This window comes from Pseudophryne corroboree, chromosome 2 (genome assembly GCF_028390025.1).
Source record: "Pseudophryne corroboree isolate aPseCor3 chromosome 2, aPseCor3.hap2, whole genome shotgun sequence".
NCBI lineage: Eukaryota > Metazoa > Chordata > Amphibia > Anura > Myobatrachidae > Pseudophryne > Pseudophryne corroboree.
In genome coordinates this window covers 605574801-605596993 of record NC_086445.1, presented here as the reverse complement: position 1 = coordinate 605596993, position 22193 = coordinate 605574801, and the positions used below count along the sequence as shown (strand labels likewise).

The 22193-nt window shown below is 47.5% G+C and overlaps 1 protein-coding gene across 6 annotated transcripts in view; it reads right to left on the bottom strand.

Moving 5' to 3' along the window:
- Positions 1-9390: 9390 nt before the first annotated feature.
- The window catches only part of UBXN11 (UBX domain protein 11), a 91261-nt gene continuing 78458 nt past the window's right edge, over positions 9391-22193 (bottom strand). For all 6 annotated transcript variants that reach the window (XM_063954731.1, XM_063954733.1, XM_063954728.1 and 3 more), the window contains 3 exons: positions 18938-19008; positions 9822-9947; positions 9391-9747 (listed from right to left, as the gene is read on the bottom strand). In XM_063954731.1, coding sequence (XP_063810801.1) covers positions 9564-9747; positions 9822-9947; positions 18938-19008 — 381 coding nt within the window. In that variant the 3' untranslated portion in view covers positions 9391-9563. The remainder of the gene's footprint in view (positions 9748-9821; positions 9948-18937; positions 19009-22193) is intronic.

Below are 22193 nucleotides of genomic sequence, written 5' to 3'. Positions count from 1 at the left end.
ACAAACATACATACATACTTACCTTATGTTCACACGCAGGTCGGTCCTCTTCTCCAGTAGAATCCAAGGGGTACCTGTTGAAGAAATTATACTCACGAGATCCAGGGGTCCAGGCTCCTCGGGAAATCCAGGGGTAATCCACGTACTTGCATAAAATAAGAAAACGGAAAGCCGAGCCACGAACTGAAAGGGGCCCCATGTTTTCACATGGGACTCCTTTCCACGAATGCCAGAAACCCACTCTAACTGATGTCTAAGTGGGTTTCTTCAGCCAATCAGGGAGTGCCACGTTGTAGCACTCTCCTGATCGGCTGTGTGCTCTTGTCCTCACTGACAGGCAGCACACGGCAGTGTTACAATGTAGCGCCTATGCGCTACATTGTAACCAATGATGGGAACTTTCTGCCCTGCGGTTGACCTAAAGTGACGTCACCGCTGAGCTGAAAGTTCCCATCATTGGTTACAATGTAGCGCATAGGCGCTACATTGTAACACTGCCGTGTGCTGCCTGTCAGTGAGGACAGGACCACACAGCTGATCAGGAGAGTGCTACAACGTGGCGCTCCCTGATTGGCTGAAGAAACCCACTTAGACAGAAGTCAGAGTGGCTTTCTGGCATTCGTGGAAAGGTGACCCATGTGCAAACATGGGTCCCCTTTCAGTTCGTGGCTCGGGACACCGTTTTTTTTTTTTTTTTTCAAGTACGTGGATTAACCCTGGATTTGCCGAGGAGCCTGGACCCCTGGATCTCGTGAGTATAATTTCTTCAACAGGTACCCCTTGGATTCTACTGGAGAAGAGGACCGACCTGCGTGGGAACTTAAGGTAAGTATGTATGTATGTGTGTATGTATGTAATAAAATTATACTTTCACGGTGTGTGTGTCTTGTCTTTTTTTGGGTATTTTTTTAGTAGTAGTACTACAGGTACCAGCGGGCCCGTTTTTCCGTCGCATGCTGGTACTTGTGGTTCTCCAAGTACCAGCATGCGGGGGAGGCTTGCTGGGCCTTGTAGTACTGCTACTAAAAACAATATCTTTTCTTTTACAACAAAGGCTATCAGCCTCCCCATCCGCAGCCCATTGGATGGGGGGGGACAGCCTCGGGCTTCACCCCTGGCCCTTGGGTGGCTGGGGGGGACCCCTTGATTGAAGGGGTCCCCACTCCCCCAGGGTACCCCGGCCAGGGGTGACTAGTTGGATTTTTGATGCCACGGCCGCAGGGCACTATATAAAAGTGACCCCCGGCTGTGGCATTATCTGTCCAGCTAGTGGAGCCCGGTGCTGGTTTTAAAAATACGGGGGACCCCTACTCATTTTTGTCCCCCGTATTTTTGGGACCAGGACCAGGCGCAGAGCCCGATGCTGGTTGCTTAAATATGGGGGAACCCCTGTCATTTTTTTCACCATATTTTTGCAACCAGGATCGGCTCAAAGAGCCCGAGGCTGGTTATGCTTAGGAGGGGGGACCCCACGCAATTTTTTTTGAAAAAATAAGCACTTTCCCACCCCTTCCCACTGATATACATGCACGGATCTCATGGATCCGTGCATGCCTATCCAATCACGAATAAAAAAAGCAGGTCTGTTTTTTTTTAGCACTTTTTTACGAGTTGTAATTTTTCACGGCAGTGTTTGTTCTTTTTTTGCTTTGCACTTCTTAGTAAATGACCGAGATTCATACTTAAACAGCCGCGTTTTGACCGATGGTGTATTCATTCGTAATTTTTTACCTGAACTTGCAAAAAATTACGAATGCCCTCATCACTGCCGTGATTAGTGCTTAGTAAATTACCGAGATGACACTTTGATGAAAAAACGGCATCTCGGTCAAAATCGGGAGCTTAGTAAATTTCCCCCCATGAGGGTGGTATGAGGGCCCGACGCCCACAGGTGGGGGTTGTGCTTACAGTCCAACACCGTGCAGGACGTTTGGCATTTGCCAGGGAACACCAAGATTGTCAAATTCGCCACTGGCACCCTGTGCTCTTCACAGATGAAAGCAGGTTCTCACTGAGCACATGTGACAGACGTGACAGAGTCTGGAGACGCCAAGGAGAACGTTCTGTTGCCTGCAACTTCCTCCAGCATGACCGGTTTGGCAGTGGGTCAGTAATGGTGTGGGGTGGCATTTCTTTGGGGGGCCACACAGCCCTCCATGTGCTTGCCAGAGGTAGCTTGACTGCCATTAGGTACCGAGATGAGATCCTCAGACCCCTTGTGAGACCATATGCTGGTGCGGTTGGCCCTGGGTTCCTCCTAATGCAAGACAATGCTAGACCTCATGTGGTTGGAGTGTGTCAGCAGTTCCTGCAAGACGAAGGCATTGATGCTGTGGACTGGCCCGCCCGTTCCCCAGACCTGAATCCAATTGAGCACATCTGGGACATCATGTCTCGCTCCATCCACCAATGCCACGTTGCACCACAGACTGTCCAGGAGTTGGCGGCTGCTTTAGTCCAGGTCTGGGAGGAGATCCCTCAGGAGTCCATCCGCCACCTCATCAGGAGCATGCCCAGGCATTGTAGGGAGGTCATACAGGCACGAGGAGGCCACAGACACTACTGAGCCTCATTTTGACTTGTTTTAAGGACATTACATCAAAGTTGGATCAGCCTGTAGTGTGTTTTTCCACTTTAATTTTGAGGGTGACTCCAAATCCAGACCTCCATGGGTTAATAAATTTGATTTCTCTGACGTCCTAGTGGATGCTGGGACTCCGTCAGGACCATGGGGATTAGCGGCTCCGCAGGAGACAGGGCACAAAAATAAAAGCTTTAGGACTAGGTGGTGTGCACTGGCTCCTCCCCCTATGACCCTCCTCCAAGCCCCAGTTAGGTTTTTGTGCCCATCCGAGCAGGGTGCAATCTAGGTGGCTCTCCTAAAGAGCTGCTTAGAAAAAGTTATTAGGTTTTTTATTTTCAGTGAGTCCTGCTGGCAACAGGCTCACTGCAACGAGGGACTTAGGGGAGAAGAAGTGAACTCACCTGCGTGCAGGATGGATTGGCTTCTTAGGCTACTGGACACCATTAGCTCCAGAGGGATCGAACACAGGCCCAGCCATGGAGTCCGGTCCCGGAGCCGCGCCGCCGACCCCCTTGCAGATGCCGAAAAGTGAAGAGGTCCAGAAACCGGCGGCAGAAGACTTTTCAGTCTTCATGAGGTAGCGCACAGCACTGCAGCTGTGCGCCATTGTTGTCAGCACACTTCACACCAGCGGTCACTGAGGGTGCAGGGCGCTGGGGGGGGGCGCCCTGGGCAGCAATGATAATACCTTGTTCTGGCTAAAAATACATCACATATAGCCCCTGGGGCTATATGGATGTATTTAACCCCTGCCAGGTCTCACAAACACCGGGAGAAGAGCCCGCCGAAATAGGGGGCGGGGCCTATCTCCTCAGCACACAGCGCCATTTTCCTGCATAGCTCCGCTGCGAGGAAGGCTCCCAGGACTCTCCCCTGCACTGCACTACAGAAACAGGGTAAAAAAACAGAGAGGGGGGGCACTTTTTTGGCGATATTGATATATTAAGCTGCTATAAAGGAAACAACACTTCTGTAGGGTTGTTCCTATATATTTATAGCGCTTGGGTGTGTGCTGGCAAACTCTCCCTCTGTCTCCCCAAAGGGCTAGTGGGGTCCTGTCTTCGATAAGAGCATTCCCTGTGTGTCTGCTGTGTGTCGGTACGTGTGTGTCGACATGTATGAGGACGATGTTGGTGTGGAGGCGGAGCAATTGCCGGTAATGGTGATGTCACCCCCTAGGGAGTCGACACCGGAATGGATGGCTTTGTTTATGGAATTACGTGATAATGTCAGCACGTTACAAAAATCAGTTGACGACATGAGACGGCCGGCAAACCAGTTAGTACCTGTCCAGGCGTCTCAGACACCGTCAGGGGCTGTAAAACGCCCTTTACCTCAGTCGGTCGACACAGACCCAGACACCGAATCTAGTGTCGACGGTGAAGAAACAAACGTATTTTCCAGTAGGGCCACACGTTATATGATCACGGCAATGAAGGAGGCTTTGCATATCTCTGATACTGCAAGTACCACAAAAAGGGGTATTATGTGGGGTCTGAAAAAAACTACCTGTAGTTTTTCCTGAATCAGAGGAATTGAATGAAGTGTGTGATGAAGCGTGGGTTAACCCCGATAGAAAACTGCTAATTTCAAAGAAGTTATTGGCATTATATCCTTTCCCGCCAGAGGTTAGGGTGCGCTGGGAAACACCCCCTAGGGTGGATAAGGCACTCACACGCTTATCAAAACAAGTGGCGTTACCGTCTCCTGAAACGGCCGCCCTCAAGGATCCAGCTGATAGGAGGCTGGAAACTACCCTGAAAAGTATATACACTCATACTGGTGTTATACTGCGACCAGCCATCGCCTCAGCATGGATGTGCAGTGCTGGGGTGGTTTGGTCGGATTCCCTGACTGAAAATCCGGGATAGGGACAGTATTTTATTGACTATAGAGCAATTAAAGGATGCTTTTCTTTATATGCGAGATGCTCAGAGGGATATTTGCACTCTGGCATCGAGAGTAAGTGCGATGTCCATATCTGCCAGAAGAAGTTTATGGACGCGACAGTGGTCAGGTGATGCGGATTCCAAACGGCATATGGAAGTATTGCCGTATAAAGGGGAGGAATTATTTGGGGTCGGTCTATCGGATTTGGTGGCCACGGCAACAGCCGGGAAATCCACCTTTTTACCTCAGGTCCCCTCCCAACAGAAAAAGACACCGTCTTTTCAGCCGCAGTCCTTTCGTTCCTATAAGAACAAGCGGCCAAAAGGACAGTCATATCTGCCCCGAGGCAAAGGAAAGGGTAAGAGAGTGCACCAATCAGCTCCCTCCCAGGAGCAGAAGCCCTCCCCGGCTTCTGCAAAGCCCTCAGCATGACGTTGGGGCTTTACAAGCGGACTCAGGGGCGGTGGGGGGGTCGACTCAAGAATTTCAGCGCACAGTGGGCTCACTCACAGGTGGACCCCTGGATCCTGCAGGTAGTATCTCAGGGTTACAGGTTGGAATTCGAGAAGTCTCCCCCTCGTCGGTTCCTAAAGTCTGCTCTGCCAACGTCTCCCTCAGACAGGGCGACGGTATTGGAAGCCATTCACAAGCTGTATTCTCAGCAGGTGATAGTCAAGGTACCCCTCCTACAACAGGGAAAGGGGTATTATTCCACACTATTTGTGGTACCGAAGCCGGACGGCTCGGTAAGACCTATTCTAAATCTGAAATCTTTGAACCTGTACATACAAAAATTCAAGTTCAAGATGGAGTCACTCAGAGCAGTGATAGCGAATCTGGAAGAAGGGGACTTTATGGTGTCCCTGGACATCAAGGATGCTTACCTGCATGTCCCAATTTGCCCTTCACATCAAGGGTACCTCAGGTTCGTGGTGCAAAACTGTCATTATCAGTTTCAGACGCTGCCGTTTGGATTGTCCACGGCACCTCGGGTCTTTACCAAGGTAATGGCCGAAATGATGTTTCTTCTGCGAAGAAAAGGCGTATTAATTATCCCTTACTTGGACGATCTCCTGATAAGGGCAAGGTCCAGAGAACAGCTGGAGGACGTAGTAGCACTAACCCAAGTAGTGCAGCAACAGCACGGGTGGATTCTGAATTTTCCAAAATCTCAATTGACCCCGACGACACGTCTGCTGTTCCTGGGAATGATTCTGGACACGGTTCAGAAAAAGGTGTTTCTTCCGGAGGAGAAAGCCAGGGAGTTATCCGAACTTGTCAGGAAACCAGGAAAAGTGTCTGTGCATCAATGCACAAGAGTCCTGGGAAAAATGGTAGCTGCTTACGAAGCGATTCCATTCGGCAGATTCCACGCACGAACTTTTCAGTGCGATCCGGACAAATGGTCCGGATCGCATCTGCGGATAACTTTGTCTCCACGGACAAGGGTGTCTCTTCTGTGGTGGTTGCAGAGTGCTCATCTGTTAGAGGGCCGCAGATTCGGCATACAGGACTGGGTCCTGGTGACCACGGATGCCAGTCTAGGAGGCTGGGGAGCGGTCACACAGGGAAGAAACTTCCAGGGAGTGTGGTCAAGCCTGGAGATGTCTCTTCACATAAATATACTGGAGCTAAGAGCGATTTACAATGCTCTAAGCCTGGCAAAACCCCTGCTTCAGGGTCAGCCGGTGTTGATCCAGTCGGACAACATCACGGCAGTCGCCCACGTAAACAGACAGGGCGGCACAAGAAGCAGGAGGGCAATGGCAGAAGCTGCAAGGATTCTTCGCTGGGCGGAAGATCATGTGATAGCACTGTCAGCAGTGTTCATTCCGGGAGTGGACAACTGGGAAGCGGACTTCCTCAGCAGACACGATCTACACCCGGGAGAGTGGGGACTTCATCCAGAAGTCTTCCACATGATTGTGAACCGTTGGGAAAAACCAAAGGTGGATATGATGGCGTCCCGCCTCAACAAAAAACTGGACAGGTATTGCGCCAGGTCAAGAGACCCTCAGGCAATAGCTGTGGACGCTCTGGTAACACCGTGGGTGTTCCAGTCAGTGTATGTGTTTCCTCCTCTGCCTCTCATACCAAAAGTACTGAGAATTATACGGCAAAGGGGAGTAAGAACGATACTCGTGGCTCCGGATTGGCCAAGAAGAACTTGGTACCCGGAACTTCAGGAGATGCTCACGGAAGATCCGTGGCCTCTACCTCTAAGACGGGACCTGCTTCAGCAGGGACCGTGTCTATTCCAAGACTTACCGCGGCTGCGTTTGACGGCATGGCGGTTGAACGCCGAATTCTAAGGGAAAAAGGCATTCCGGAAGAGGTCATCCCTACCCTGGTAAAAGCCAGGAAGGAGGTGACTGCACAACATTATCACCGCATTTGGAGAAAATATGTTGCGTGGTGTGAGGCCAGGAAGGCCCCGACGGAGGAATTTCAACTGGGTCGATTCCTACATTTCCTGCAAACAGGATTGGCTATGGGCCTCAAATTAGGGTCCATTAAGGTTCAAATTTCGGCCCTGTCGATTTTCTTCCAAAAAGAATTGGCTTCAGTTCCTGAAGTCCAGACTTTTGTAAAAGGAGTACTACATATACAGCCCCCGGTTGTGCCCCCAGTGGCTCCGTGGGATCTTAATGTAGTTTTGGATTTTCTCAAATCCCATTGGTTTGAGCCACTCAAAATCGGTGGATTTGAAATATCTTACATGGAAAGTAACCATGCTACTGGCCCTGGCTTCAGCCAGGAGAGTGTCAGAATTGGCGGCTTTATCGTATAAAAGCCCATATCTGATTTTCCATTCGGACAGGGCAGAACTGCGGACGCGTCCTCAGTTTCTGCCTAAGGTGGTTTCAGCGTTTCACCTGAACCAGCCTATTGTGGTGCCTGCGGCTACTAGCGATTTGGAGGATTCCAAGTTGCTGGACGTTGTCAGGGCATTGAAAATATATATTTCAAGGACGGCTGGAGTCAGAAAATCTGACTCGCTGTTTATACTGTATGCACCCAACAAGCTGGGTGCTCCTGCTTCTAAGCAGACGATTGCTCGTTGGATTTGTAGCACAATTCAACTTGCACATTCTGTGGCAGGCCTGCCACAGCCTAAATCTATCAAGGCCCATTCCACAAGGAAGGTGGGCTCATCTTGGGCGGCTGCCCGAGGGGGCTCGGCATTACAAATCTGCCGAGCAGCTACGTGGTCGGGGGAGAACACGTTTGTAAAATTCTACAAATTTGATACCCTGGCTAAAGAGGACCTGGAGTTCTCTCATTCGGTGCTGCAGAGTCATCCGCACTCTCCCGCCCGTTTGGGAGCTTTGGTATAATCCCCATGGTCCTGACGGAGTCCCAGCATCCACTAGGACATCAGAGAAAATAAGATTTTACTTACCGATAAATCTATTTCTCGTAGTCCGTAGTGGATGCTGGGCGCCCATCCCAAGTGCGGATTGTCTGCAATACTTGTACATAGTTATTGTTACAAAAAAAAATCGGGTTGTTATTGTTGTGAGCCGTCTGTTCAGAGGCTCCTACGTTTGTCATACTGTTAACTGGGTTCAGATCACAGGTTGTACGGTGTGATTGGTGTGGCTGGTATGAGTCTTACCCGGGATTCAAAATCCTTCCTTATTGTGTACGCTCGTCCGGGCACAGTATCCTAACTGAGGCTTGGAGGAGGGTCATAGGGGGAGGAGCCAGTGCACACCACCTAGTCCTAAAGCTTTTATTTTTGTGCCCTGTCTCCTGCGGAGCCGCTAATCCCCATGGTCCTGACGGAGTCCCAGCATCCACTACGGACTACGAGAAATAGATTTATCGGTAAGTAAAATCTTATTTTCCATTGATAATTTTTGTGTGATTTTGTTGTCAGCACATTCAACTATGTAAAGAACAAAGTATTTAATAAGAATATTTCATTCATTCAGATCTAGGATGTGTTATTTTAGTGTTCCCTTTATTTTTTTGAGCAGTGTATATATATATATATATATATATATATATACAAAAAAATGTCTAAACTTGCGCTCAGAACACTAGCAGCAATATGGAAGGAGCCCCTGTTAGTGGACTCCTATACCTCAATTACTACACACAAAAACCAATTGCGCTTAGTATATAGCCTTGAAAAATAATTTGTGCTTAATTTCTTATTTTCATATATATTCCAGAGGATTTCTTCCACGGTGTGGGTTATTTGTATTAGATACCTGTAAATATACCCTCACACCAAGAGATCGCCCGAAAAAGTAGGCCAAAGGCCTAATTAGATAAGATACCAAGAGCTTTTTATTAAAAGATTTACATATACAGTTAAAATAACATCACAATACAGATTAGGCAATCCGTCAATCTCAGCAGTTGGAACAAAACACCTTCACCTTCACAGGTGTGAGCTCAAAAGGTGTAATGGTGAACTAGACAGAAGACCATAACTGATTTAGCTAAATCAGAGACGGTCTTCTGTCTAGTTCACCATTTTGTTCCAACTGCTAAGACTGACGGATTTCCTGAACTGCATTGTGATGTTATTTTAACTGTATATGTAAATCTTTTAATAAAAAGCTCTTGGTATTTTATCTAATTAGGCCTTCGGCCATCTGCTTTGGGTGATCTCTTGGTGTGAGGGTATATTTACAGGTATCTAATACAAGTAACCCACACCATGGAAGAAATCCTCTGGAATATACATGAAATTAAGCACAAATTATTTTTCAAGGCTATATACTAAGCACAATTGGTTTTTATGTGTAATACTATATATAAATAAAATATTTTTATAACTTATTAAAAATACTTTTTTAACTTTATTAAGTAATAAAAAACAACAATTTTTTTGTTTTGTTTGGTAAAAATCATTCGTTAAGTGGTTAATCTAAGTATAATGACTGATCAGTTTTAGCAGATTGAATGCGATATCTTTTAATTATCTTTCATCTTCTCATACAGTCAGCTGTGTGCAAATCACAGCTTGAGGCAACTTTGTTAGTTTGCATCAAAGTGACGATCCAATACTATCACATCTTCTACAAAAGTAAAGACTAAATTATGTTTTATCTATTGCAATAATGCTTAAAAATTACAGTCCAGTGGTTTTGCTGACAGAAGTAGTTTTCAGTTCCCCAGGCTCTCTCAGGTTTTTTCTTCGCAGAAAGAGGGACGCATTGGGTACAAGACCAGCCTCTTGGAGAGTACAAGTGTTGTTGTCATAAACACAGTAAGGGAAACTGCTAATTATATCAAAGGACGCAACATCAGACACTCTGTGGACAAAATAAAGAGGATCAGTACGGTGGAAGCAGAGCACATACAGGGCATTATAAAATGAAGTACTCACCTGTGTTGTGCCAGGATGGCCCGCAGATCTCCAAGTGTCTCAGTGGGCAGCATTCGCACCTTGTATGTGTGATCTCCATTTTCAGACTTTATTCGCAAGTTGGAGAACACTGTATTTGTCTGGGACCTGATATTCATGAAAATGTAACCACATATCACACACAACAAAGAGGGTAGTACCCTCCCCCTTTCTGCTACTTAGATGATTATCAATATCACATTATGCCAATTGCTAGAAAAGATGGTTCTCCATTGAAAGACTGGATTTAGGGGCTAATTCAGTAAGGATCGTAAAAAGTACAAATTAGCAAAAACTGCGACCAATCGCAAAATTGCGAAAGCACGCCCAAATGGAAAATCTGCAACACTAATTTAATGTTACCAAAAAAAAAAGGTGGACTTGACAAATTTGCTAATTTTGCGATTAGATTTAAAAATCTGCATGTTTTGCAAAAAAACTTACACTTAGTCGCATTTTTTGCGTAAAGGTTTCTAATGTCACAATTTAACATCAGCCACACATAACATTGAGCCAACCATGCCTACTAACAGGATGCGTCGAACAACAAGACGAGCTACTTCCGCTGGTGAATCCACAAACGCAGGCGGAAAAAGGAAAAACAGTTTTTTTTAACGTTGAAGTTTACATACATGACATATTAATGTTTCTTTGTTATTATTAACATTCCTTATGTTATTGTTTAATGAGAAAATATAAAAAAAAAAGTGGTGCATAATTAAAATGTCCACAAAATCACAATTATTGTGGTGATGTTACTGAACATACGTTTCTTTGTCAAGGGGGGGAAAAAAAAACCTTACACATGTATGTGGGTATGATTTTTGAAGATAATAATTGTTTGTTGCTTTAAATCCTAAAAAATTCAGCTTTTAACCAAAAAAAAAAAAAAAAAACTTGCTTGTAAATGTTATTGTACATGTTTGTAGGAAAACAAGTGTGTTCTTGACAAACCTGCATTGTTATTAACAAAATAAGAATTTACTTACCGATAATTCTATTTCTCATAGTCCGTAGTGGATGCTGGGGACTCCGTAAGGACCATGGGGAATAGCGGCTCCGCAGGAGACTGGGCACATCTAAAGAAAGCTTTAGGACTATCTGGTGTGCACTGGCTCCTCCCACTATGACCCTCCTCCAAGCCTCAGTTAGGATACTGTGCCCGGACGAGCGTACACAATAAGGAAGGATTTTGAATCCCGGGTAAGACTCATACCAGCCACACCAATCACACCGTATAACCTGTGATCTGAACCCAGTTAACAGCATGATAACAGAGGAGCCTCTGAAAGATGGCTCACAACAATAATAACCCGATTTTTGTAACAATAACTATGTACAAGTATTGCAGACAATCCGCACTTGGGATGGGCGCCCAGCATCCACTACGGACTATGAGAAATAGAATTATCTGTAAGTAAATTCTTATTTTCTCTAACGTCCTAAGTGGATGCTGGGGACTCCGTAAGGACCATGGGGATTATACCAAAGCTCCCAAACGGGCGGGAGAGTGCGGATGACTCTGCAGCACCAAATGAGAGAACTCCAGGTCCTCCTCAGCCAGGATATCAATTTTGTAGAAATTTACAAACGTATTTGCTCCTGACCAAGTAGCTGCTCGGCAAAGTTGTAAAGCCGAGACCCCTCGGGCAGCCGCCCAAGATGAGCCCACCTTCCTTGTGGAGTGGGCATTTACAGATTTTTGGCTGTGGCAGGCCTGCCACAGAATGTGCAAGCTGAATTGTACTACAAATCCAACGAGCAATAGTCTGCTTAGAAGCAGGAGCACCCAGCTTGTTGGGTGCATACAGGATAAACAGCGAGTCAGATTTCCTGACTCCAGCCGTCCTGGAACATATATTTTCAGGGCACTGACAACGGCTAGCAACTTGGAGGCCTCCAAGTCCCTAGTAGCCGCAGGCACCACAAATAGGTTGGTTCAGGTGAAACGCTGAAACCACCTTGGGGAGAAACTGAGGACGAGTCCTCAATTCCGCCCTGTCCGAATGGAAAATCAGATAAGGGCTTTTTCAGGATAAAGCCGCCAATTCTGACACGCGCCTGGCCCAGGCCAGGGCCAACAGCATGACCACTTTTCATGTGAGATATTTTAACTCCACAGATTTAAGTGGTTCAAACCAATGTGACTTTTGGAACCCAAAACTACATTGAGATCCCAAAGTGCCACTGGAGGCACAAAAGGAGGCTGTATATGCAGTACCCCTTTTACAAACGTCTGAACTTCAGGGACTGAAGCTAGTTCTTTTTGGAAGAAAATTGACAGGGCCGAAATTTGAACCTTAATGGACCCCAATTTCAGGCCCATAGACACTCCTGTTTGCAGGAAATGTAGGAATCGACCCAGTTGAATTTCCTCCGTCGGGCCTTACTGGCCTCGCACCACGCAACATATTTTCGCCAATTGCGGTGATAATGTTTTTGCGGTTACATCCTTCCTGGCATTGATCAGGATAGGGATGACTTAATCCGGAATGCCTTTTTTCCTTCAGGATCCGGCGTTCAACCGCCATGCCGTCAAACGCAGCCGCGGTAAGTCTTGGAACAGACAGGGTCCTTGCTGGAGCAGGTCCCTTCTTAGAGGTAGAGGCCACGGATCCTCCGTGAGCATCTCTTGAAGTTCCGGTTACCAAGTCCTTCTTGGCCAATCCGGAACCACGAATATAGTGCTTACTCCTCTCCATCTTATCAATCTCAGTACCTTGGGTATGAGAGGCAGAGGAGGGAACACATACCCTGACTGGTACACCCACGGTGTTACCAGAGCGTCTACAGCTTATTGCCTGAGGGTCCCTGGACCTGGCGCAATACCTGTCGAGTTTTTAATCATGTGGAAGACTTCTGGGTGAAGTCCCCACTCTCCCGGGTGGAGGTCGTGCTGAGGAAGTCTGCTTCCCAGTTGTCCACTCCCGGAATGAATACTGCTGACAGTGCTATCACATGATTTTCCGCCCAGCGAAGAATCCTTGCAGCTTCTGCCATTGCCCTCCTGCTTCTTGTGCCACCCTGTCTGTTTACGTGGGTGACTGCCGTGATGTTGTCCGACTGGATCAACACCGGCTGACCTTGAAGCAGAGGTCTTGCTAAGCTTAGAGCATTGTAAATGTCCCTTAGCTTCAGGATATTTATGTGAAGTGATGTCTCCAGGCTTGACCATAAGCCCTGGATATTCCTTCCCTGTGTGACTGCTCCCCAGCCTCGCAGGCTGGCATCCGTGGTCACCAGGACCCAGTCCTGAATGCCTAATCTGCGGCCCTCTAGAAGATGAGCCCTCTGCAACCACCACAGGAGGGACACCCTTGTCCTTGGTGACAGGGTTATCCGCTGATGCATCTGAAGATGCGACCCGGACCATTTGTCCAGCAGGTCCCACTGGAAAGTTCTTGCGTGGAATCTGCCGAATGGGATTGCTTCGTAGGAAGCCACCATTTTACCCAGAACCCTTGTGCATTGATGCACTGAGACTAGGCTCGGTTTTAGGAGGTTCCAGACTAGCTCGGATAACTCCCTGGCTTTCTCCTCCGGGAGAAACACCTTTTTCTGGACTGTGTCCAGGATCATCCCTAGGAACAGAAGACACGTCGTCGGAACCAGGTGCGATTTTGGAATATTGAGAATCCAATCGTGCTGCCGCAACACTACCTGAGATAGTGCTACACCGACCTCCAACTGTTCCCTGGATCTTACCCTTATCAGGGAATTGTCCAAGTAAGGGATAACTAAAATTCACTTCCTTCGAAGGAATATCATCATTTCGGCCATTACCTTGGTAAAGACCCGGGGTGCCGTGGACCATCCATACGGCAGCGTCTGAACTGATAGTGACAGTTCTGTACCATAAACCTGAGGTACCCTTGGTGAGAAGGGTAAATTTTGACATGAAGGTAAGCATCCTTGATGTCCCGAGACATCATGTAGTCCCCTTCTTCCAGGTTCGCAATCACTGCTCTGAGTGACTCAATCTTGAATTTGAACCTCTGTATGTAAGTGTTCAAAGATTTTAGATTTAGAATCGGTCTCACCGAGCCGTCCGGCTTCGGTACCACAACAGTGTGGAATAATACCCCGTTCCCTGTTGCAGGAGGGGTATCTTGATTATCACCTGATGGGAATACAGCTTGTGAATGGCTTCCAAAACTGTCTCCCTGTCAGAAGGAGACATCGGTAAAGCCGACTTTAGGAAACGGCGAGGGGGAGACGTCTCGAATTCTAATTTGTACCCCTGAGATATCACCTGAAGGATCCAGGGGTCTACTTGCGAGTGAGCCCACTGCGCGCTGAAATTCATTGAGACGGGCCCCCCACCGTGCCTGATTCTGCTTGTAAAGCCCCAGCGTCATACTGAGGGCTTGGCAGAGGCGGGAGAGGGTTTCTGTTCCTGGGAACTGGCTGATTTCTGCAGCCTTTTTCCTCTCCCTCTGTCACGGGGCAGAAATGAGGAACCTTTTGCCCGCTTGTCCACGAAAAGACTGCGCCTGATAATACGGCGTCTTCTCATGTTGAGAGGCGACCTGGGGTACAAACGTGGAATTCCCAGCTGTTGCCGTGGCCACCAGGTCTGAAAGACCGACCCCAAATAACTCCTCCCCTTAATAAAGCAATACTTCCAAATGCCGTTTGGAATACGCATCACCTGACCACTGACGTGTCCATAACCCTCTACTGGTAGAAATGGACAACGCGCTTAGACTTGATGCCAGTCGGCAAATATTCCGCTGTGCATCACGCATATATAGAAATGCATCTTTTAAATGCTCTATAGGCAAAAATATACTGTCCCTATCTAGGGTATCAATATTTTCAGTCAGGGAATCCGACCACGCCAACCCAGCACTGCACATCCAGGCTGAGGCGATTGCTGGTCGCAGTATAACACCAGTATGTGTGTAAATACCTTTTAGGATACCCTCCTGCTTTCTATCAGCAGGATCCTTAAGGGCGGCCATCTCAGGCGAAGGTAGAGCCCTTACAAGCGTGTGAGCGCTTTATCCACCCTAGGGGGTGTTTCCCAACGCACCCTAACCTCTGGCGGGAAAGGATATAATGCCAATAACATTTTAGAAATTATCAGTTGTTATCGGGGGAAACCCACGCATCATCACACACCTTATTTAATTTCTCAGATTCAGGAAAACTACAGGTAGTTTTTCCTCACCGAACATAATACCCCTTTTTTGGTGGTACTCGTATTATCAGAAATGTGTAAAACATTTTTCATTGCCTCAATCATGTAACGTGTGGCCCTACTGGAAGTCACATTCGTCTCTTCACCGTCGACACTGGAGTCAGTATCCGTGTCGGCGTCTATATCTGCCATCTGAGGTAACGGGCGCTTTAGAGCCCCTGACGGCCTATGAGACGTCTGGACAGGCACAAGCTGAGTAGCCGGCTGTCTCATGTCAACCACTGTCTTTTATACAGAGCTGACACTGTCACGTAATTCCTTCCAACAGTTCATCCACTCAGGTGTCGACCCCCTAGGGGGTGACATCACTATTACAGGCAATCTGCTCCGTCTCCACATCATTTTTCTCCTCATACATGTCGACACAAAAGTACCGACATACAGCACACACACAGGGAATGTTCTGATAGAGGACAGGACCCCACTAGCCCTTTGGGGAGACAGAGGGAGAGTTTGCCAGCACACACCAGAGCGCTATATATATACAGGGATAACCTTATATAAGTGTTTTTCCCCTTATAGCTGCTGTATAGTTAATACTGCGCCTAATTAGTGCCCCCCTCTCTTTTTTAACCCTTTCTGTAGTGTAGTGACTGCAGGGGAGAGCCAGGGAGCTTCCCTCCAACGGAGCTGTGAGGGAAAATGGCGCCAGTGTGCTGAGGAGATAGGCTCCGCCCCCTTATCGGCGGCCTTATCTCCCGTTTTTCTATGTATTCTGGCAGGGGTTAAATGCATCCATATAGCCCAGGAGCTATATGTGATGCATTTTTTGCCATCCAAGGTGTTTTTATTGCGTCTCAGGGCGCCCCCCCCAGCGCCCTGCACCCTCAGTGACCGAAGTGTGAAGTGTGCTGAGAGCAATGGCGCACAGCTGCAGTGCTGTGCGCTACCTTGTTGAAGACAGGACGTCTTCTGCCGCCGATTTTCCGGACCTCTTCTGCCTTCTGGCTCTGTAAGGGGGCCGGCGGCGCGGCTCTGGGACCCATCCAAGCTGGGCCTGTGATCGTCCCTCTGGAGCTAATGTCCAGTAGCCTAAGAAGCCCAATCCACTCTGCACGCAGGTGAGTTCGCTTCTTCTCCCCTTAGTCCCTCGATGCAGTGAGCCTGTTGCCAGCAGGTTTAACTGAAAATAAAAAACCTAAACTAAAACTTTCACTAAGAAGCTCAGGAGAGCCCCTAGTGTGCACCCTTCTCGTTCGGGCACAGAGATCTAACTGAGGCTTGGAGGAGGGTCATAGGGGGAGGAGCCAGTGCACACCAGATAGTCCTAAAGCTTTCTTTAGATGTGCCCAGTCTCCTGCGGAGCCGCTATTCCCCATGGTCCTTACGGAGTCCCCAGCATCCACTTAGGACGTTAGAGAAAAATTATTAGGTTACTACAGGTTGAGTATCCCATATCCAAATATTCCGAAATACGGAATATTCCGAAATACGGACTTTTTTGAGTGAGAGTGAGATAGTGAAACGTTTGTTTTTTGATGGCTCAATGTACACAAACTTTGTTTAATACACAAAGTTATTAAAAATATTGTATTAAATGACCTTCAGGCTGTGTGTATAAGGTGGATATGAAACATAAATGAATTGTGTGTGTGTACACAAACGTTGTTTAATGCACAAAGTTATAAAAAATATTGGCTAAAATTACCTTCAGGCTGTGTGTATAAGGTGTATATAACACATAAATGCATTCTGTGCTTAGACATGGGTCCCATCACCATGATATCTCATTATGGTATGTAATTATTCCAAAATACGGAAAAATCCCATATCCAAAATACCTCTGGTCCAAGGCATTTTGGATAAGGGAGACTCAACCTGTACTAACATATATTTTAGAGTAATACATGTGTTAAATAGTTTAAAACTCCCTTACATGTTGTGAAGTTTCAATGCAGCTGAATAAAGGGATTTGTGGTCTGAGGTGTGAGCTGCTTCAGCTGGGGGTAATGTAGCAATGATTGCAGTATACATCGAACATTCTACAACTGAGGTCAGCTTGTGCAGATGTTAAGGTTGACCTGTAGTCACTCAGAGACTGGACACCATAAATGTGCGTTCAGTTGCAAAAAATGCGTATGCCTATCTAAAATCTGCATACGCCCCTGCTCGTAGTTTTTGCGAGTCCAGTCCCCTACACGCTTAGTTTTCGTATTTTCGCAACTTTTGCAGTTTTGCGTTCCTTTTTGAATTAGCCCCTTAATCAGCATGTTTGTGCACCTATGGACAGGAACAGTGGCTATAGACGGTAACCACACCCTATGCCGTGTTCATATTTTATTTTGTTGTATTAATAATCATCCTGAAAATGTAAATATTTTTTTAAGCAACTGTATGTGGTAACCTATTCAGGGGCTGCATCCATGCCATATGTTAATGACCCGTTGCAGTAAGTATTCCTGTAAGGAAAAGTCTCTGTTGTGCAAATAGACGGTAAGGCTCTGATGACTAGGTAAAAGATGGCTCCCAATGGAGTGACCACAAACAAATTGCTACAAGCAAATGGGCACTATTTAAAAAGAGGACTTTGCATTATAGTGGATTACCTATTCAAAGATTACTAACCAAGTTATGAATATAGCATTAAAATACGAATGCAGTAAAAGACACTGCCACTGGGACTGACTGTGGTACTAAAGTGGACATACAGTTACTGTATACCCCTTTCACACCGCCTATGCCGGATCCCACCAAGGAAGTGGAAACGGGTCCTTCCTAGGTGGGATCCGGCATTGGACGCTGCTGCTGGCTTCCCCCGACCCAGGGTTGGGGCTGTCAGCGTCTCCCTGTTGTAGTGAACGGGTTCCGGGTCGCATCGACCCGGGAGCCCGTTTATGCTGCCATTGACCAGGTATTCAACCCGGGAATAACACTTCTTTATTCCGTGGTTGAATTGCCGGGTCAGGCGACCCGGGATTTCTGACATGGCGCTTTCACACCGCACGCTGATATGCCGGGTCGATACCGGGTTATTTGTGCGGTGTGAAAGGGGTATAAGTGATACAAAAAATGCGTGCAAAAATTGCAGAATTCCTCACTAACGCAGAGCAGTACATCAATAAAGAAACATCTGCACTGGCACCTGGTCATCATCTGAGATACATAGATGTGCCTCCTAACGGTTTATGGGGTTCATTTAGACTTGGGTGGTAATGCAGCTCACGGCGCAGTTTGTCTGTAGCGGCAAACTGCGCATGCGCAGCGGCTGCGCGTGCTTACACATTGCAGTCACATCCCTGATGGATGTGACCGCAATGTGATTGACACTGGGGGGCGGGGCAGTGCGAACGGGGGTGGGTCGGGATCGTTTTCGGGGCGGCTGTGTTGACGTTACACACAGCCGCTCCAAACAAATAAATGGCAGCCGACCTCCTGACAGCACAGTCAGGCTGCGCTGCCAGGGGTCAACCTTAGATCCGATGCATATGCAATTAGATTGCAGACGTATCGGGAGGCGGCCCCACACATACTGAGCGACCTTGTACTGTGCTGGGCGGGCCTCAGCATGTGCAGAGATGAACGCAGATCTGGCTGCATATGCAACTATCTGCGTTCATCTCTGAATAACCCCCAATATGCATATAACTGCTTGCTGAAGAAATAGTGTGCAGCCTGAGCTCTGAGAACAGCCTTTACTATTTCTTCTGCAATGGGGGTTTTGGCACTGCATGAGGAAGGCACCGGAGCCAGTTACCTTTTCATCAAGCCAAACGAGTGCCAGGCTGCATATTTTTGACTCTATCATTGCTTGTTTACATAAGGCATATTTGAATGACACCTGCTTACTGCGTTTTCCTATGCGAGAACACCACTTCCTGTACCCATTCTGCCTCACTGATCACAAAGCTTGATGTGTCCATAATCTGGCATTGTACTATTCCAAAACTATACTTACATCTTCTCTACTGACACCACAAGGGGAGAATCCACAATGCTTTCGCTTAGCATCTCCTCACTGTTGGATCCCTGAAATACATAATTACATGTAAAAAACAAATACCATACACCAGTGGTTCCCAAAGTGGGTGCCTTGGGGTTCTTGCAGGCCTGCCCTGGGTCGGTGGTCCAGGACTAATTACAATTATTTCTCTTTCATCCACTAGGGGACACTGGAAGCTTACACTGGGGAATAGAGGACTGGTTGCCGGGAGCTGGCACATGTTAATTTAGAAAAGTGTGTAGCTCCTCCCCCTCTAGTTCCCATTATCCCCCAGTTAGACAAATGTGCATAGGGAGGTAGGTCACACTGGAGATTCCTCCAGCTTTTTTCTTGGGTATTTTCTTTCTTTTCGTTAGTATTCCTGCTTTCTACAGCAAGGATACAAGGCTTGCAAAGGTTACCACAGCTACAAAACTGCTGCAACACCTTCTCCTGACAGTCTTGCGGCTCCTATCTAAAGGAGCTAAGAGCATCACCTCTGTCTGTGCGGTGGCTTCACTGTGAGTACTGCTCTTCCCTGCACACGGTGACCGGCGGTCAGTATACTCAGCGGCCACGGCGTTCCCGCTGTGCTTGTGGCGGGCTCTTCACTACGGCAGCAGCGCATATCCCAGCGGTCTGAGCAGGAGGGGAAGCGGCTGTAGAGCGGACACTCAGCACTTCCGCTCCTCTGAGCATGAGGCGGCGGTCAGCATAACAAGTGAGCAGCAGTACGGCCACTTGGAAGGGGGAAATACCGCTCACTCCAGCGGTCACTAGTTGACAAAAATAGGTGGACCGGGCGGGCGGAGATTCATAGTGGCGCCATTTTTGGAGGAAGGAGACAGAGCACAGCCAGACAGAGAATGAGAGGAAACAGCAATCTGCACAGCTGCAGATGAGTTTTAGCAGACATTTCAAGGTTATGCAGTCTGTTAATACCCTGTACCTCTCCTCATCATAGGCAGAGCACAGGTGTAACACCTCATCAGAGACACAAAGCTGCAGTGATGTTCCACAGTTGCAGTGATTGGACGTCTCCTGCCAGCAACAGACAAGTCTGCATCCCAGCCATTCTGATAGAAGGTCGTGAGTACGCTGGGGTATTGAGCTGGTTGGTGGAGACGGGGTATTCACGGGTGGGTAGTGTGATCCTCCTCCTCTACTACCCACATCATTCTCTGGTCTCTCTCTGTGTACCTATAACACCTTTGTGTGTGTGTACTGCATTTACTGGCGAATGTATCACAAGGGACATGAAGGGCAGGTCAAACACAAAAGCTTCTCAGCAGCTATTTTCCTGTACTCAGTGCAACTCTAAATTTACCCTTGTAAATCCACTCTACCTTGTGCGAGTCGTGTTCTATGGCAGACTCAAACAGGTCTGATGCGGTTTCTAACACTCCACCTTGGGTTTCGGTCCTGGCCGGCCCCGTGGCTGCTTTATCGACAGAATTGGTCCTGTAGTCCTGTAGGTCAGAACCGGCCTGGGCCAAGGACTTGGCTAAGTCCATGGTAAACCTTGTTAACGTTATTGGCTCTTCTAGTATAACTTCCCCAGATTCTTCCCTTAGGCAGAAACATTCACTTCTTGCGATCCTTCAGTCTGATGAATCAGACGAGGAACAACCGCACCACGAGGACGTGGAGGAAGGAAAATGGGAGGAAGTTCTGGAGGAACAAACCCAGGATACCGCTGCCCAGGGAGTGGAACCTCTGATTCTGGTGGTTCTTAATTTTCCAGAAGAACCTGTACCTGAACAAAAGGAATTTCAATTGTTTAGCGAACAACAGGCTTCTTCGGTTGTTTTTCCTTTTTCCCAACAATTACACGACCATCTGGCGACGGCATGGAAACAGCCAGACAAGCGTTTCCAGATTCCGAAGAAATTCCTTTCTCACTACCCTTTTCAGTCATATATGACAGGTAAGTGGGAAACTCCCCCGTGGATGCACGGTACCAGGAGCCGCTTCACTTAAGGATGCCTTGGATCGTAGACTGGAGGCTAGTCTTAAGTCCATTTACTCGGCAGTAAATGGATTTAGGTGCATGGGTTAACACTGCCATTGTTAAATGGACAGAAGAATTAGGTAGCGGGTTGGACTCTGGTTCTCCAAGGTCGGACATGAAGATCATGTTCAATTAGCTCTAGAATTTCTGCCTCTGCTCTTTCAGTGCGTCGTACTTGGCATTCAGATACAGAGTCAAAAAAGTCGTCGGAGGCTCTCCCGTTTGCAGGCGATATTTTATTTGGACCGGAGTTGGACAAATGGATTTCCCAAGGTACCGGGGCCAAATCCACATTCTTACCATCTGCACCTCCACCTTCCAGACGACCTAATACGGGACCTTCTTTTCAGTCCTTTCGGACCCAACAGCCCTCTCATGGTAGAGGAAGAGGATTCCCATCCCAGACCAGAGGTGGCAGAGCCAGAGGTCGTCCACACACAGCAGTGCGTCATCCAGAAGCCAAGACAACCAAGAAACAAGTGGCATGATGGGCTGCCAACCCACCTGGGGACTCCACAGGTGGGTGCATGCCTCCTAACGTTCCATCACGTTTGCTAACAGACATCATCGGATCCTTGGATTCATTGTTTGGTGTCTTCGGGGTTCAAAATAGATTTTTCGGTTTTCCCTCCAAACCAATTCTTTACAACCGGACTACCGCCGTCTGCAGACAGGGATGCTACACTACAAAACGCCATACAATCTCTTCTCATTTCAGGTGTGTTGGTACCAGTCCCATTGAATCAGAGGGGTTGGGGATTCTACTCCAACCTTTTCGTGGTTCCCAAACTAGAGGGATCTGTCAGGCCAATTCTAAACTTAAAGTTTTTAAACAAATACCTAACGATTTATCACTTCAAGATGGAGTCTGTTCAGTCCGTGATAGCGAACTTGGAGCCGGAGGAATACCTGATCTCCTTAGATATAAAGGATGCGTATCTGCACATCCCCATTTGGGAACCGCATCAAGCATACCTGCGGTTCGCTATCTTACAGGAACACTATCAGTTTCGAGCACTTCTGTTCGGATTATCCTTGGCACCCCGGATCTTCACCAAGGTCATGTCAGTGATGATCGCCCATCTACGGTCCTTAGGTGTCACCATTGTTCCTTATCTGGATGACTTACTAATCAAGTCACCAATAGAGACAAGACTTCTGGAGCATGCATCACTGACTTACCAGACTCTAATACGCCATGGATCATCAATTTCGACAAAT